At 43.7% G+C, this 16,574-nt stretch overlaps 1 protein-coding gene across 2 annotated transcripts in view; it reads left to right on the top strand.

Moving 5' to 3' along the window:
- The window catches only part of C9H16orf78 (chromosome 9 C16orf78 homolog), a 56,811-nt gene that overhangs the window by 28,990 nt on the left and 11,247 nt on the right, over positions 1–16,574 (top strand). For both annotated transcript variants that reach the window (XM_069739996.1, XM_069739995.1), the window contains 2 exons: positions 5,481–5,630; positions 13,109–13,217. In XM_069739996.1, coding sequence (XP_069596097.1) covers positions 5,481–5,630; positions 13,109–13,217 — 259 coding nt within the window. The remainder of the gene's footprint in view (positions 1–5,480; positions 5,631–13,108; positions 13,218–16,574) is intronic.

Raw genomic sequence — 16,574 nt, 5'->3', positions numbered from 1 at the left:
ATATACTAGATAGAGCGAGGATAGCAAAGAGAACTTTGCAGTCTACAAAAAACCCTAAAGCAAAAAACCACGCAAAGGGGGCAAAAAGACCCACCGTGCCGAACTAACGGCACGGCGGTACACCCTTTGCGTCTCAGAGCTTCCAGCAAAAACGAATAGACAAGCTGGACAGAAAAAACAGCAACAAAAGCAAAGAAGCACTTATCTAAGCAGAGCAGCAGGCCACAGGAAAGATCCAGAAGCTCAGATCCAACACTGGAACATTGACAAGGAGCAAGGAAGACAGAATCAGGTGGAGTTAAATAACAAGGCAGCCAACGAGCTCACCAGAACACCTGAGGGAGGAAGCCCAGAAGCTGCAGTACCACTTGTGACCACAGGAGTGAATTCAGCCACAGAATTCACAACACCCCCCCCCCAAGTGACACCATTTTGGAAAGTAGACCCCCTAAGGAATTTATCTAGATGTGTTTTGAGCGCTTTGACCAACCAAGGGCTTCACAGAAGTTTATAATGCAGAGCCGTAAAAATAAAACAAAAATTTTTTCCCACAAAAATTATTTTTTAGCCCCCAGTTTTGTATTTTCCCGAGGGTAAGAAGAGAAATTCGACCCCAAAAGTTGTTGTCCAATTTGTCCTGAGTGCGCTGATACCCCATATGTGGGGGGAACCACCGTTTGGCCGCATGGGAGGGCTCGGAAGGGAAGGAGCGCCATTTGGAATGCAGACTTAGATGGAATGGTCTGCAGGTGTCACGTTGCGTTTGCAGAGCCCCTAATGTACCTAAACAGTAGAAACCCCCCACAAGTGACACCATTTTGGAAAGTAGACCCGCTAAGGAACTCATCTAGATGTGTTGTGAGAGCTTTGAATCCCCAAGTGTTTCACTACAATTTGTAACGCAGAGCCATGAAAATAAAAAAAATAAAAATTTCCCCAAAAAATTATTTTTTAGCCCCCAGTTTTGTATTTTCCTGAGGGTAAGAGGAGAAATTCGACCAAAAAAGTTGTTGTCCAATTTGTCCTGAGTGCGCTGATACCCGATATGTGGGGGGGAGCCACTGTTTGGCCGCATGGGAGGGCTCGGAAGGGAAGGAGCGCCATTTGGAATGCAGACTTAGATGGAATGGTCTGCAGGTGTCACATTGCGTTTGCAGAGCCCCTAATGTACCTAAACAGTAGAAACCCCCCACAAGTGACCCCATATTGGAAACTAGACCCCCCAGGGAACTCATCTAGATGTGTTGTGAGAACTTTGAATCCCCAAGTGTTTCACTACAGTTTATAACACAGAGCCTTGAAAATAAAAAATCTTTTTTTCCCACAAAAAATATTTTTTAGCCCCCAGTTTTGTATTTTTCCAAGGGTAACAGGAGAAATTGGACCCCAAAAGTTGTTGTCCTATTTTTCCTGAGTACGCTGATACCCCATGTGTTGGGGTAAACCCCTGTTTGGGCACACGGGAGAGCTTGGAAGGGAAGGAGCACTGTTTTACTTTTTCAACGCAGAATTGGCTGGAATTGCGATCGGACGCCATGTCGTGTTTGGAGAGCCCCTGATGTGCCTAAACAGTGGAAACCCCTCAATTATAACTGAAACCCTAATCCAAACACACCCCTAACCCTAATCCCAACAGTAACCCTAACCACACCTCTAACCCTGACACACCCCTAACCCTAATCCCAACCCTATTCCCAACTGTAAATGTAATCTAAACCCTAACCGTAACTTTATCCCCAACCCTAACCCTAACTTTAGCCCCAACCCTAACTGTGGCCCTAACCCTAGCCCTAGCCCTAACCCTAACCCTAGCCCTAACCCTAACCCTAGCCCTAACCCTAATGGGAAAATGGAAATAAATACATTTTTTTAATTTTTCCCTAACTAGGGGGGTGATGAAGGGGGGTTTGATTTACTTTTATAGCAGGTTTTTTAGCGGATTTTTATGATTGGCAGCCGTCACACACTGAAAGACGCTTTTTATTGCAAAAAATATTTTTTGCGTTACCACATTTTGAGAGCTATAATTTTTCCATATTTTGGTCCACAGAGTCATGTGAGGTCTTGTTTTTTTGCGGGACGAGTTGACATTTTTATTGGTACCATTTTCGGGCACATGACATTTTTAGATCGCTTTTTATTACAATTTTTGTGAGGCAGAATGACCAAAAACCAGCTATTCATGAATTTCTTTTGGGGGAGGCGTTTATACCGTTCCGCGTTTGGTAAAATTGATAAAGCAGTTTTATTCTTTGGCTCAGTATGATTACAGCGATACCTCATTTAAATCATTTTTTTATGTTTTGGCGTTTTTATACGATAAAAACTATGTTATAGAAAAAATAATTATTTTTGCATCGCTTTATTCTCAGGACTATAACTTTTTTATTTTTTCACTGATGATGCTGTATGGCGGCCCGTTTTTTGCGGGACAAGATGACGCTTTCAGCGGTACCATGGTTATTTACATCTGTCTTTTTGATCACGTGTTATTCCACTTTTTGTTCGGCGGTATGATAATAAAGCATTGTTTTTTGCCTCGTTTTTTTTTTTTTTTCTTACGGTGTTTACGGAAGGGGTTAACAAGTGGGCCAGTTTTATAGGTCGGGTCATTACGGATGCGGCGATACTAAATATGTGTACTTTTATTGTTTTTTTTATTATTTAGATAAAGAAATGTATTTATGGGAATAATATTTTTTTTTTTTTCATTATTTAGGAATATTTTTTTTAAATTTTTTTACACATTTGGAAAAATTTTCTTTTACTTTTTTACTTTGTCCCAGGGGGGGACAATACAGATCGGTGATCTGCCAGTTTGTACAGCACTCTGACAGATCACCGATCTGTCTGAGAGCAGTGCAGCGTTACCAAGTGCCTGCTCTGAGCAGGCACTTGGTAAGCCACCTCCCTCCCTGCAGGACCCGGATGCCGCGGCCATCTTGGATCCGGGTCCAGCAAGGAGGAAGGAGGTAGGAGACCCTCGCAGCAACGCGATCACATCGCGTTGCTGCGGGGGGCTCAGGGAAGCCCGCAGGGAGACCCCTCCCTGCGCGATGCTTCCCTATACCGCCGGCACATCGCGATCATGTTTGATCGCAGTGTGCCGGGGGTTAATGTGCCGGGGGCGGTCCGTGACCGGTCCTGGCACATAGTGCCGGATGTCAGCTGCGATAGGCAGCTGACACCCGGCCGCGATCGGCCGCGCTCCCCCCGTGAGCGTGGCCGATCGCCTATGACGTACTATCCCGTCGGTGGGAATTAAAGCCCACCCCACCTCGACAGGATAGTACGTCATATGGGATTAAGGGGTTAATAGCATTGCTATATTGCTCCTGCAGTGTAACCAGTCCAGCTGAGGTGTGCTGATTTTCCTGCAATAGTAATACTGCGCATTTTTTTCAGCAGTGAAACTTTATATGGCATTTATAGTGATCCAATTGTGCAACAGAATAAAAACTTGTTTGGTTAGAAATAGCATCACTGTATTGATACTGCAGTGTAAGAAGTCCATCTGAGGTGGGCCAATTTTACTGTAATAATAATACAAAAAGGGATGGATACCTGATGACCCTGAAAAAAAAATGGTGACTTTTAGAGCCCCCCCTTCATAAGTTAAACAGGATGTGTCTGATAATGTCTCACACCACATAGCCAAAAAGTGTATTAAAATGATAAAATTACATTTCCTGGTGAATGTTTTTTACACCATTGAAAGCAATGCAGATGTGCAAGAAAACAGCAAAATCACTGTGTTTGAACATAGCCCAAGGTGTTGAGGAGCTTTTTTTTCCTCTTATTTATTTTGCCTTATACACAAATCATTATCCTGGAAAGATTGTGTCTTAAGATTTTTCCCTGGAAAATCAATTTTAACTGTGGTTTTGCATGTTTTATTATCAGTCCATATAGGGCATTTCTACATTCTGCAGAAATTGTGGTGCCCTTTTTACCATTTTCCAATGTGGAAATTTTAAAATACCAGGCTAAAATAAATTTTTGGTGGTAAAATGTAATTTTGTTTTTCTTCACTGCCCAATAGTATACAATTTTGTGATCCACCTGCGGTGTCAATGTGATCACTGCAACCCTAGATTAATTCATTGAGAGGTGTAGTTTGTAAAATGGGGCCTCTTATGGGAGGTTCTGCTGTTCTGGCACCTCAGGGGCTCTGCCAATGTGACATGGCCCCTCAAACCATTCCAGCAAAATCTGAACTCCAGTATGGCGCTTCTTCCCTTCTGAGCTTTACATTGTGCCTCAAAAGTAATTGTCGACCACATAAAGGGTATCTATGTACTCAGGAGAACGTGCACAACAATTTTTGGGTTAAATTTTCTTGAAAATATAAAAGTTGGGGCTGAAACAACATTTTTGGGAGAAAATGTGTGTTTTGTTTTCACGGCTCTACTTTATAAACTTGTGTGAAGCACCTGGGGGTTCACGGTGCTCACCGCACATTTAGACACATTGCTAGAGGGGTCTACAGGTTGGGTTTCTACTGTTTAAGCACCTTGGATGCTCTCCAATGCATTCCAAGACGTCACTTCTTTCTTTCTTTCCGTACCCTGTGCCCGAACAGTACTTTTTCACAAAATGTGTGGCATCAGCATACTGAGGAGAAATTGCATAGCAAATTTTGGGGTCCATTTTCTTCTGTTATTTTGGGGTCCATTTTCTTCTGTTATTTGTGAAAATAAAATATTTGGGACTAAAAGAATTTTTTTGTGGGAAAACTCAGATTTTTTTCGTTTTTACGGCTGTACGTTATAAACTTCTAGGAAACCCTTGGGGGTTCAAAGTGCTCACTTGAAGGAAGTTTTGCATTCAAAGTCCCTTCCGAGCTCTGCCATGTGCCCAAACAGTGGCTTGAAAAAATGGTCAACTTTTAACCCTTCCTAGCAAAAAAAGTTATGGTTAAAAAATTGTGCTGCTATAAAGTAAACAACATGTGGGAAATGTTATTAACTATTTTGTGTGACATCACCCTATGATTTAAGGCCATAAAAATAAAAAAAATTGAAATTTGCCAAATTGTCAACATTTTCGCCACATTTCCATTTTTTTTCACTAACAAATGCAAGTCATATGGAAGAAATTTTACCACTATCGTGAAGTACGGTGTCGTGAAAAAACAGTCTCAGAATCAACGGGATCCGTTGAAGTGTTTCAGAGTTATTGTCTCAAAAAATGACACTGGTCATAATTGTAAAATTTGGTCTGATCATGAAGGTGAAACCAGGCTTGCGGGCTGAAGGGGTTAAACTACAGAATCCTTAGGTATCCTTTAACACATTCTGGAGCCCATAAAATACAGTGCAATACCGTGGCTACAGGAGGCAAATTTTTTAATGAATCAGAATTGCAAAAATTATTTTTAGTTACAGTCGCATACATTTATGTAAGAAAAAACAACCCCTTTAGGAAACCCCTTTACCATATGAAAACACCTAACTCTAATTAGGGGCTTTGTTTTCCAGGTTAAGAAACTGAGTCACTGTCTAGAATCCATGAAGTCATACAATGATAATCTAATGAAGCGTGAAGAAAGGAAGATAAAGAAAAACCTTGCAAAACTTGCAGATTCATCAAATGTTTCAAACACCGGACTTTACAAAAACATTTATAAGGTATCATAATCAAGTCATATAAAAGTGTCAAGCTTCAGAGATATCAGTGGACTTCCCTGATTTGTAGCAGGCTGGCTTAATAATGCAGTAGGGCTGTGATACAAAAGGGCTGGTTTACTAATGCAGTTGGGCTGTGATACAAAAGGGCTGGTTTACTAATGCAGTTGGGCTGTGATACTAAAGGGCTGGTTTACTAATGCAGTAGGGCTGTAATACTAAAGGGCTGGTTTACTAATGCAGTAGGGCTGTGATGCTAAAGGGCTGTTTTACTAATGCAGTTGGGCTGTGATACTAAAGGGCTGTTTTACTAATGCAGCTGGGCTGTGATACTAAAGGGCTGTTTTACTAATGCAGTAGGGCTGTGATACTAAAGGGCTGGTTTACTACTGCAGTAGGGCTGTGATGCTAAAGGGCTGTTTTACTAATGCAGTTGGGCTGTGATACTAAAGGGCTGTTTTACTAATGCAGCTGGGCTGTGATACTAAAGGGCTGTTTTACTAATGCAGTAGGGCTGTGATACTAAAGGGCTGGTTTACTACTGCAGTAGGGCTGTGATGCTAAAGGGCTGGTTTGCTAATGCAGTTGGGCTGTGATACTAAAGGGCTGGTTTACTAATGCAGTAGGGCTGTGATACTAAAGGGCTGGTTTACTACTGCAGAAGGGCTGTGATGCAAAAGGGCTGGTTTACTAATGTAGTAGGACTGTAATACTAAAGGGCTGGTTTACTACTGCAGTAGGGCTGTGATACTAAAGGGCTGGTTCACTAATGCAGTAGGGCTGTAATACTAAAGGGCTGGTTTACTACTGCAGAAGGGCTGTGATGCTAAAGGGCTGGTTTACTACTGCAGAAGGGCTGTGATGCTAAAGGGCTGGTTTACTACTGCAGTAGGGCTGTGATGCTAAAGAGCTGGTTTGCTAATGCAGTTTGGCTGTGATACTAAAGGGCTGGTTTACTAATGCAGTTGGGCTGTACTACTAAAGGGCTGGTTTACTAATGCAGTAGGGCTGTGATACTAAAGGGCTGGTTTACTAATGCAGTTGGGCTGTGATACTAAAGGGCTGGTTTACTAATGCAGTAGGGCTGTAATACTAAAGGGCTGGTTTACTAATGCAGTAGGGCTGTAATACTAAAGGGCTGATTTACTACTGCAGTAGGGCTGTGATGCTAAAGGGCTGTTTTACTAATGCAGTTGGGCTGTGATACTAAAGGGCTGTTTTACTAATGCAGCTGGGCTGTGATACTAAAGGGCTGTTTTACTAATGCAGTAGGGCTGTGATACTAAAGGGCTGGTTTACTACTGCAGTAGGGCTGTGATGCTAAAGGGCTGGTTTGCTAATGCAGTTGGGCTGTGATACTAAAGGGCTGGTTTACTAATGCAGTAGGGCTGTGATACTAAAGGGCTGGTTTACTACTGCAGAAGGGCTGTGATGCAAAAGGGCTGGTTTACTAATGTAGTAGGACTGTAATACTAAAGGGCTGGTTTACTACTGCAGTAGGGCTGTGATACTAAAGGGCTGGTTCACTAATGCAGTAGGGCTGTAATACTAAAGGGCTGGTTTACTACTGCAGAAGGGCTGTGATGCTAAAGGGCTGGTTTACTACTGCAGAAGGGCTGTGATGCTAAAGGGCTGGTTTACTACTGCAGTAGGGCTGTGATGCTAAAGAGCTGGTTTGCTAATGCAGTTTGGCTGTGATACTAAAGGGCTGGTTTACTAATGCAGTTGGGCTGTACTACTAAAGGGCTGGTTTACTAATGCAGTAGGGCTGTGATACTAAAGGGCTGGTTTACTAATGTAGTTGGGCTGTAATACTAAAGGGCTGGTTTACTAATGCAGTAGGGCTGTGATGCTAAAGGGCTGGTTTACTAATGCAGTAGGACTGTAATACTAAAGGGCTGGTTTACTACTGCAGTAGGGCTGTGATGCTAAAGGGCTGGTTTACTAATGCAGTAGGGCTGTAATACTAAAGGGCTGGTTTACTAATGCAGTAGGGGCGGGCTGTGATACTAAAGGGCTGGTTTACTAATGCAGTAGGGCTGTAAAACTAAAGGGCTGGTTTACTAATGCAGTAGGGCTGTAATACTAAAGGGCTGGTTTACTAATGCAGTTGGGCTGTGATACTAAAGGGCTGGTTTACTAATGCAGTTGGGCTGTGATACTAAAGGGCTGGTTTACTAATGCAGTAGGGCTGTGACACTAAAGGGCTGGTTTACTAATGCAGTAAGGCTGTGATACTAAAGGGCTGGTTTACTAATGCAGTAGGGCTGTAATACTAAAGGGCTGGTTTACTAATGCAGTAGGGCTGTGATGCTAAAGGGCTGGTTTGCTAATGCAGTAGGGCTGTGATACTAAAGGGTTGTTTTACTAATGCAGTTGGGCTACGATACTAAAGGGCTGGTTCACTAATGCAGTAGGACTGTAATACTAAAGGGCTGGTTTACTACTGCAGTAGGGCTGTGATGCTAAAGGGCTGGTTTGCTAATGCAGTTGGGCTGTGATACTAAAGGGCTGGTTTACTAATGCAGTAGGGCTGTGATACTAAAGGGCTGGTTTGCTAATGTAGTAGGGCTGTAATACTAAGGGGCTGGTTTACTACTGCAGTAGGGCTGTGATGCTAAAGGGCTGGTTTGCTAATGCAGTTGGGCTGTGATACTAAAAGGCTGGTTTACTAATGCAGTAGGGCTGTAATACTAAAGGGCTGGTTTACTAATGCAGTTGGGCTGTAATACTAAAGGGCTAGTTTACTAATGCAGTTGGGCTGTGATACTAAAGGGCTGGTTTACTAATGCAGTAGGACTGTAATACTAAAGGGCTGGTTTACTACTGCAGTAGGGCTGTAATACTAAAGGGCTGGTTTACTACTGCAGTAGGGCTGTGATGCTAAAGGGCTGGTTTGCTAATGCAGTTGGGCTGTGATACTAAAGGGCTGGTTTACTAATGCAGTAGGGCTGTAATACTAAAGGGCTGGTTTACTAATGCAGTTGGGCTGTAATACTAAAGGGCTGGTTTACTAATGCAGTAGGGCTGTAATACTAAAGGGCTGGTTTACTACTGCAGTAGGGCTGTGATGCTAAAGGGCTGGTTTGCTAATGCAGTTGGGCTGTGATACTAAAGGGCTGGTTTACTAATGCAGTAGGGCTGTAATACTAAAGGGCTGGTTTACTAATGCAGTAGGGCTGTAATACTAAAGGGCTGGTTTACTAATTTAGTTGGGCTTTGATACTAAAGGGCTGGTTTACTAATGCAGTAGGGCTGTGATACTAAAGGGCTGGTTTACTAATGCAGTAGGGCTGGTTTACTAATGCAGTTGGGCTGTAATACTAAAGGGCTGGTTTACTAATGCAGTAGGGCTGTAATACTAAAGGGCTGGTTTACTAATGCAGTAGGGCTGTAATACTAAAGGGCTGGTTTACTAATGCAGTTGGGCTTTGATACTAAAGGGCTGGTTTACTAATGCAGTAGGGCTGTGATACTAAAGGGCTGGTTTACTAATGCAGTAGGGCTGTAATACTAAAGGGCTGGTTTACTAATTTAGTTGGGCTTTGATACTAAAGGGCTGGTTTACTAATGCAGTAAGGCTGTGATACTAAAGGGCTGGCTTACTAATGCAGTAGGGCTGTAATACTAAAGGGCTGGTTTACTAATGCAGTAGGACTGTAATACTAAAGGGCTGGTTTACTACTGCAGTAGGGCTGTAATACTAAAGGGCTTGTTTACTAATGCAGTAGGGCTGTAATGCTAAAGGGCTGGTTTACTAATTTAGTTGGGCTGTGATACTAAAGGGCTGGTTTACTAATGCAGTAAGGCTGTGATACTAAAGGGCTGGCTTACTAATGCAGTAGGGCTGTAATACTAAAGGGCTGGTTTACTAATGCAATAGGACTGTAATACTAAAGGGCTGGTTTACTACTGCAGTAGGGCTGTAATGCTAAAGGGCTTGTTTACTAATGCAGTAGGGCTGTAATACTAAAGGGCTGGTTTACTAATGCAGTTGGGCTGTAATACTAAAGGGCTGTGTCATGATCCAGTTCTAAGATTATGTTCAGCTCTTGTCTCTGGACTGATCATGTGGGAGTTAATCCTCTCTGCCTCACCCTGGAGCTGGCTGAACTATTTAAGTCCTCTGTAGCCATTGGGCCAGTGTCAGCTATAGTTCATGCTGCAAGGTTTGAGCTCCTGACCTGATCCCTGTTAATGTGTTCCTGTTTGCCTCTGACTGCGTACACCCGTTTATGACTTGTTCTGACCTTTGGCCTGTACCCCGACTCCGTCTCTGTCTCACGTTTTGGTTACCACATTCCCGGTAGGTTCTGACATCTTGCTTGTCCCCGACGATTCTCTGCTCGCCCCTTCTGTACCGCGCTGCTATCTCCGTGTATGACCTTGGCTTGTTTCATGTCCCTTTCATTACCTGTGACACCTGTGTTGTTGTTCAGTGTTACTGTGCTGTGTGTGCAACCTCTTTTCCTTAGCCAGCACCCCCCTGGTGGAGATTGCCCTATACTGCACTGCAGCAGCACATCACAGGCTGGTTTACTAATGCAGTAGGGCTGTAATACTAAAGGGCTGGTTTACTACTGCAGTAGGGCTGTGATGCTAAAGGGCTGGTTTGCTAATGCAGTTGGGCTCTGATACTAAAGGGCTAGTTTACTAATGCAGTAGGGCTGTAATACTAAAGGGCTGGTTTACTAATGCAGTAGGGCTGGTTTACTAATGCAGTTGGGCTGTAATACTAAAGGGCTAGTTTACTAATGCAGTAGGGCTGTAATACTAAAGGGCTGGTTTACTAATACAGTAGGGCTGTAATACTAAAGGGCTGGTTTACTAATGCAGTTGGGCTTTGATACTAATGGTCTGGTTTACTAATGCAGTAGGGCTGTGATACTAAAGGGCTGGTTTACTAATGCAGTAGGGCTGTAATACTAAAGGGCTGGTTTACTAATTTAGTTGGGCTTTGATACTAAAGGGCTGGTTTACTAATGCAGTAGGGCTGTGATACTAAAGGGCTGGTTTACTAATGCAGTAAGGCTGTGATACTAAAGGGCTGGCTTACTAATGCAGTAGGGCTGTAATACTAAAGGGCTGGTTTACTAATGCAGTAGGGCTGTGATACTAAAGGGCTGGTTTACTAATGCAGTAGGGCTGTAATACGAAATGGCTGGTTTACTAATGCAGTAGGGCTGTGTTACTAAAGGGCTAGTTTACTAATGCAGTTGGGCTGTAATACTAAAGGGCTGGTTTACTAATGCAGTCGGGCTGTAATACTAAAGGGCTGGTTTACTACTGCAGTAGGGCTGTGATACTAAAGGGTTGTTTTACTAATGCAGTAGGGCTGTAATACTAAAGGGCTGGTTTACTAATGCAGTAGGGCTGTGATACTAAAGGGTTGTTTTACTAATGCAGTTGGGCTGTGATACTAAAGGGCTGGTTTGCTAATGCAGTAGGGCTGTAATACTAAAGGGCTGGTTTACTAATGCAGTAGGGCTGTGATACTAAAGGGCTGGTTAACCAATGCAGTAGGGCTGTAATACTAAAGGGCTGGTTTACTAATGCAGTAGGGCTGTGATACTAAAGGGCTGGTTTACTAATGCAGTAGGGCTGTGATACTAAAGGGCTGGTTTACTAATGCAGTAGGGCTGTAATACGAAATGGCTGGTTTACTAATGCAGTAGGGCTGTGTTACTAAAGGGCTAGTTTACTAATGCAGTTGGGCTGTAATACTAAAGGGCTGGTTTACTAATGCAGTAGGGCTGTAATACTAAAGGGCTGGTTTACTACTGCAGTAGGGCTGTGATACTAAAGGGTTGTTTTACTAATGCAGTAGGGCTGTAATACTAAAGGGCTGGTTTACTAATGCAGTAGGGCTGTGATACTAAAGGGTTGTTTTACTAATGCAGTTGGGCTGTGATACTAAAGGGCTGGTTTGCTAATGCAGTAGGGCTGTAATACTAAAGGGCTGGTTTACTAATGCAGTAGGGCTGTGATACTAAAGGGCTGGTTAACCAATGCAGTAGGGCTGTAATACTAAAGGGCTGGTTTACTAATGCAGTAGGGCTGTAATACTAAAGGGCTGGTTTACTAATGCAGTAGGGCTGTGATACTAAAGGGCTGGTTTACTAATGCAGTAGGGCTGTAATACTAAAGTGCTGGTTTACTAATGCAGTAGGGCTGTAATACTAAAGTGCTGGTTTACTAATGTAGTTGGGCTGTAATACTAAAGGGCTGGTTTACTACTGCAGTAGGGCTGCGATACTAAAGGGCTGGTTTACTAATGCAGTAAGGCTGTAATACTAAAGGGCTGGTTTACTAATGCAGTAGGGCTGTGATACTAAAGGGCTGGTTTACTAATGCAGTAAGGCTGTAATACTAAAGGGCTGGTTTACTAATGCAGCAAGGCTGTAATACTAAAGGGCTGGTTTACTACTGCAGTAGGGCTGTGATGCTAAAGGGCTGGTTTACTAATGCAGTAGGGCTGTGATGCTAAAGGGCTGGTTTACTAATGCAGTTGGGCTGTGATACTAAAGGGCTGGTTTACTAAAGCAGTTGGGCTGTGATACTAAAGGGCTGGTTTACTAATGCAGTAGGGCTGTGATTCTAAAGAGCTGGCGTATTAATGCAGTAAGGCTGTGATACTAAAGGGCTGGTTTACTAATGCAGTAAGGCTGTAATACTAAAGGGCTGGTTTACTAATGCAGTAGGGCTGTGATACTAAAGGGCTGGTTTACTAATGCAGTAAGGCTGTAATACTAAAGGGCTGGTTTACTAATGCAGCAAGGCTGTAATACTAAAGGGCTGGTTTACTACTGCAGTAGGGCTGTGATGCTAAAGGGCTGGTTTACTAATGCAGTAGGGCTGTGATGCTAAAGGGCTGGTTTACTAATGCAGTTGGGCTGTGATACTAAAGGGCTGGTTTACTAATGCAGTTGGGCTGTGATACTAAAGGGCTGGTTTACTAATGCAGTAGGGCTGTGATTCTAAAGAGCTGGCGTATTAATGCAGTAAGGCTGCAGTACCAAGCACAGTCACACTCACGTGGCCATTACTGTTCCTTGGATAAACATTGTTGGGGCTCTGGTGAGCAATCTGCTCATTGTGGGGGTCCGGAAATTGATTGCTGATATGGATAGGTTACCTCTATAAAATCCTGGAAATGAAGCTAAGCCTTGAGCTTGAAACATATGCAAGAATTTCATATGAGATCAATAGTCTGTAGTATTATTATGTACGTTTTAGGCTTTGTTCATACTAGCTCTGTATACTTCTTTGTTATTTCAGTGAGTTACACACAGCAAAAAATAGCATAGAATGCACTAATATTTTTATTTCTTGCATAAACAATGGAACCTCATTGGAAATCTAACATACACCATCGTATGTCAATTGAAGTCTTTAACGTAGCACTTGACTCTTTTTTTCTGTTTCCACTTCCATCACTGATGTTTTTGTTTTCTGCTTTTTCTTTTTAAATGTACATTAAGAAACCAAGCAGCGTTGCTCTCTTTGAAAATCAGCAAGAAGATGGAAAATCTACTACCTTGTCTTCTGATCACCTGCTCAACCTTTATCAACCAGTTCGGAACAAAACAGGTGAGACATGAGCAACGCGGGTGAGATACAAGCAGCACTGGTGAGATACAAGTGGCACTGGTGAGATACAAGCGGCATTGGTGAGATACAAGCGGCACTGATGAGATACAAGCGGCACTGGTGAGATACAAGCGGCACTGGTGAGATACAAGCGGCACTGGTGAGACACAAGCGGCATTGGTGAGATACAAGCGGCACTGGTGAGATGGTGAGAAAAAAGCGGTACTGGTGAGACACAAGCGGCACTGGTGAGATACAAGTGGTACTGGTGAGATACAAGCGGTACTGGTGAGACACAAGCGGTACTGGTGAGATATAGGCAATGGGGGTGCGATACAAGCGGCACTGGTGAGATACAAGCGTTACTGGTGAGATACAAGTGGTACTGGTGAGACACAAGCGGCACTAGTGAGATACAAGCGGTACTGGTGAGACACAAGTGGAACTGGTGAGATATAAGCAATGGGGGTGCGATACAAGCGGCACTGGTGAGATACAAGCGTTACTGGTGAAATACAAGTGGTACTGGTAAGATATAAGCGGCACTGGTGAGATATAAAGGTCGCGAGTGAGACATAAGCAGTACTGGTGAGATACAAGCGGCACTGGTGAGATACAAGCGGTACTGGTGAGACACAAGCGGTACTGGTGAGATATAAGCAATGGGGGTGCGATACAAGCGGCACTGGTGAGATACAAGCAGTGCTGGTGAAATACAAGCGGTACTGGTGAGATATAAGCGGCACTGGTGAGATATAAAGGGCGCGAGTGAGACATAAGCAGAGCTGGTGAGATATAAGCGGCACGGATGACATAAGCGGCACTAGGTGAGACATAAGGGACGCAGGTGAGATACAAGCAGAACTGGTGAGATATAAGCAGAACTGGTGAGATATAAGGGACGCAGGTGAGATATAAGCGGCACAAGTGAGATATAAGCGGCACAGATGACATAAGCGGAACTAGGTGAGACATAAGGGACGCAGGTGAGATATAAGCTGAACTGGTGAGATATAAGCAGAACTGATGAGATATAAGGGACGCAGGTGAGATATAAGCCGAACTGGTGAAATATAAGCAGAACTGATGAGATATAAGGGACGCAGGTGAGATATAAGTGACACAGGTGAGATATAAGCAGAACTGATGAGATATAAGGGACGCAGGTGAGATATAAGCCGAACTGGTGAGATATAAACAGCACTAGGTGAGACATAAGCGGTACTGGTGAGATATAAGGGACGCAGGTGAGACATAAGGGATGCAGGTGAGATATAAGCGGCACAGGTGAGACATAAGCGGCACAGGTGAGATATAAGCAGCATTAGGTGAGATATAAGCAGCACTGGTGAGATATAAGGAATGTGGGTGAAACAAAAGTGGGCAGCACTGTGAGATATAAGCATTAGTGATGAGCGAGTATACTCATTGTTCAGGTTTTCCCCAGCACGCTCGGGTGGTCTCTGAGTATTTGTTACTGCTCGGAGATTTAGTTTTTTGTCTCCTCAGCTGCATGATTTACAGCTGCTGGACAGCCTGAATACATGTGAGGAATGCCTGTTTGTTAGGGAATTCCCACATGTATTCAGGCTGTCCAGCCGTCGTAAATCATGCAGCTGAGGAGACGAAAACAAAACCTCCAAGCACTAACAAATATACAGAGACCACTGGTGAGATATAAGCAGCACAGGTGAACTGTAGGCAGCATTAGGTGAGATATAAGCCTCATTGGTGAGCAACAAGGGTTTTTTTATATTTATTATTTTTTAAAACTTTAACTTTTGTTTTTACTTTTTACAATATTTGCTAAGTACACATACGGTGAGGTGTACTTATTCAAGAGGTATGGTGGAGTAGACAAAGTTGTAAATATTATTTGCGTGCCTTGAATGTGTTCATGTGTAGAACACTTGTAATGTGTTTGTATAACCTGTCCATACATATTATTCAGTTGGTCGTAGTTTCGCTTGGCCTGGATAGGCATTGGATAAGGAATAACTTTCTGATCCCTGGAAGTCCAACTACTGGGACTTCCGTACATCCCAGTTACTGAGCTCTGTAGAATGGAGCGGAGATGCACATGCTCAACCTTCACTCCATTCATTATCTATGGTACTGCTGGAGAAAGCTAGGTACAGCACTTGGCTACTTCCAGAAGTCCCACAATGAATGGAGCAGCTTTTGCTTCATTCAAGACAGGACTCAGCGGAGTCCAGTTCCTGAGATCCAAAACCCAATTTACGGGATTGCTATGGGTTGACTGGATACGGGATAAGTGGGAGTACCCCTTGGCATTATATAACTGCCAAGAGCATTGATCAACTGAGTAGGTGCTAAGCTTCCTTGAAAGTAAAAGTTGAGCTCTACAGTTACACCCTGTGTCTCCTTCACTTACTGCATCTTACTAGTGATGAGCGAATATACTCGTTACTCAATATTTCTCGAGCACGCTTTGGGGTCCTCCGAGTATTTTTTAGTGCTCGGAGTTTTAGTTTTTAGCACCGCAGCTGAATGATTTACATCTGTTAGCCAGCATAAGTACATGTGGGAATTCCCTAGCAACCAGGCAACCCCCACATGTACTTATGCTGGCTATCAGATGTAAAACATTCAGCTGCGGCAATAAAAACTAAATCTCCGAGCACTAAATAATACTTGGAGGACCCCCGAGCGTGCTCGGGAAATCTCGAGTAACGAGTATATTCGCTCATCACTACATCTTACCTAAAAAGGTCTCAGTCCTCCAAACTCTGGGGGCACCTTCACTATGGATTCCATGACTCGGCCATCTTGTAACTGTACCACAACGACCTAATTCTACTTCCTATATCCCCATAACTGGAATATTAGTGGACGGCCCTCACTAGTAGCAATTAAAGTAAGCTTCCATTATGACATACCTGAGGATTACATCTACTACATAATTGTCTAAGGGTCACTTCCGTCTGTCTGTCCTTCTGTCACGGTTATTCATTCGCTGATTGGTCTCGCCATCTGCCTGTCATGGCTGCCGTGACCAATCAGCGACAGGCACAGTCCGGAAGAAAATGGCCGCTCCTTACTCCCCGCAGTCAGTGTCCCCGGCGCTCCGCTCCATACTCCCCGCAGTGTCCCCGGCGCTCCGCTCCATGCTTCCCGCAGTGTCCCCGGTGCTCCGCTCCATGCTTCCCGCAGTCACTGTCCCCGGCGCCCGCTCCATACTCCCCTCCGGTCACCGCTAACACAGGGTTAATGCCGGCAGTAACGGACCGCGTTATGCCGCGGGTAACGCACTCCGTTACCGCCGCTATTAACCCTGTGTGTCCCCAACCTTTTACTATTGATGCTGCCTATGCGGCATCAATAGAAAAAAAAAAA

The sequence above is a fragment of the Ranitomeya imitator genome, chromosome 9, assembly GCF_032444005.1.
Source record: "Ranitomeya imitator isolate aRanImi1 chromosome 9, aRanImi1.pri, whole genome shotgun sequence".
NCBI classification, from domain to species: domain Eukaryota; kingdom Metazoa; phylum Chordata; class Amphibia; order Anura; family Dendrobatidae; genus Ranitomeya; species Ranitomeya imitator.
Note: the sequence above shows the minus strand (reverse complement) of the source record. Positions and strands in the feature narration are given on the sequence as shown.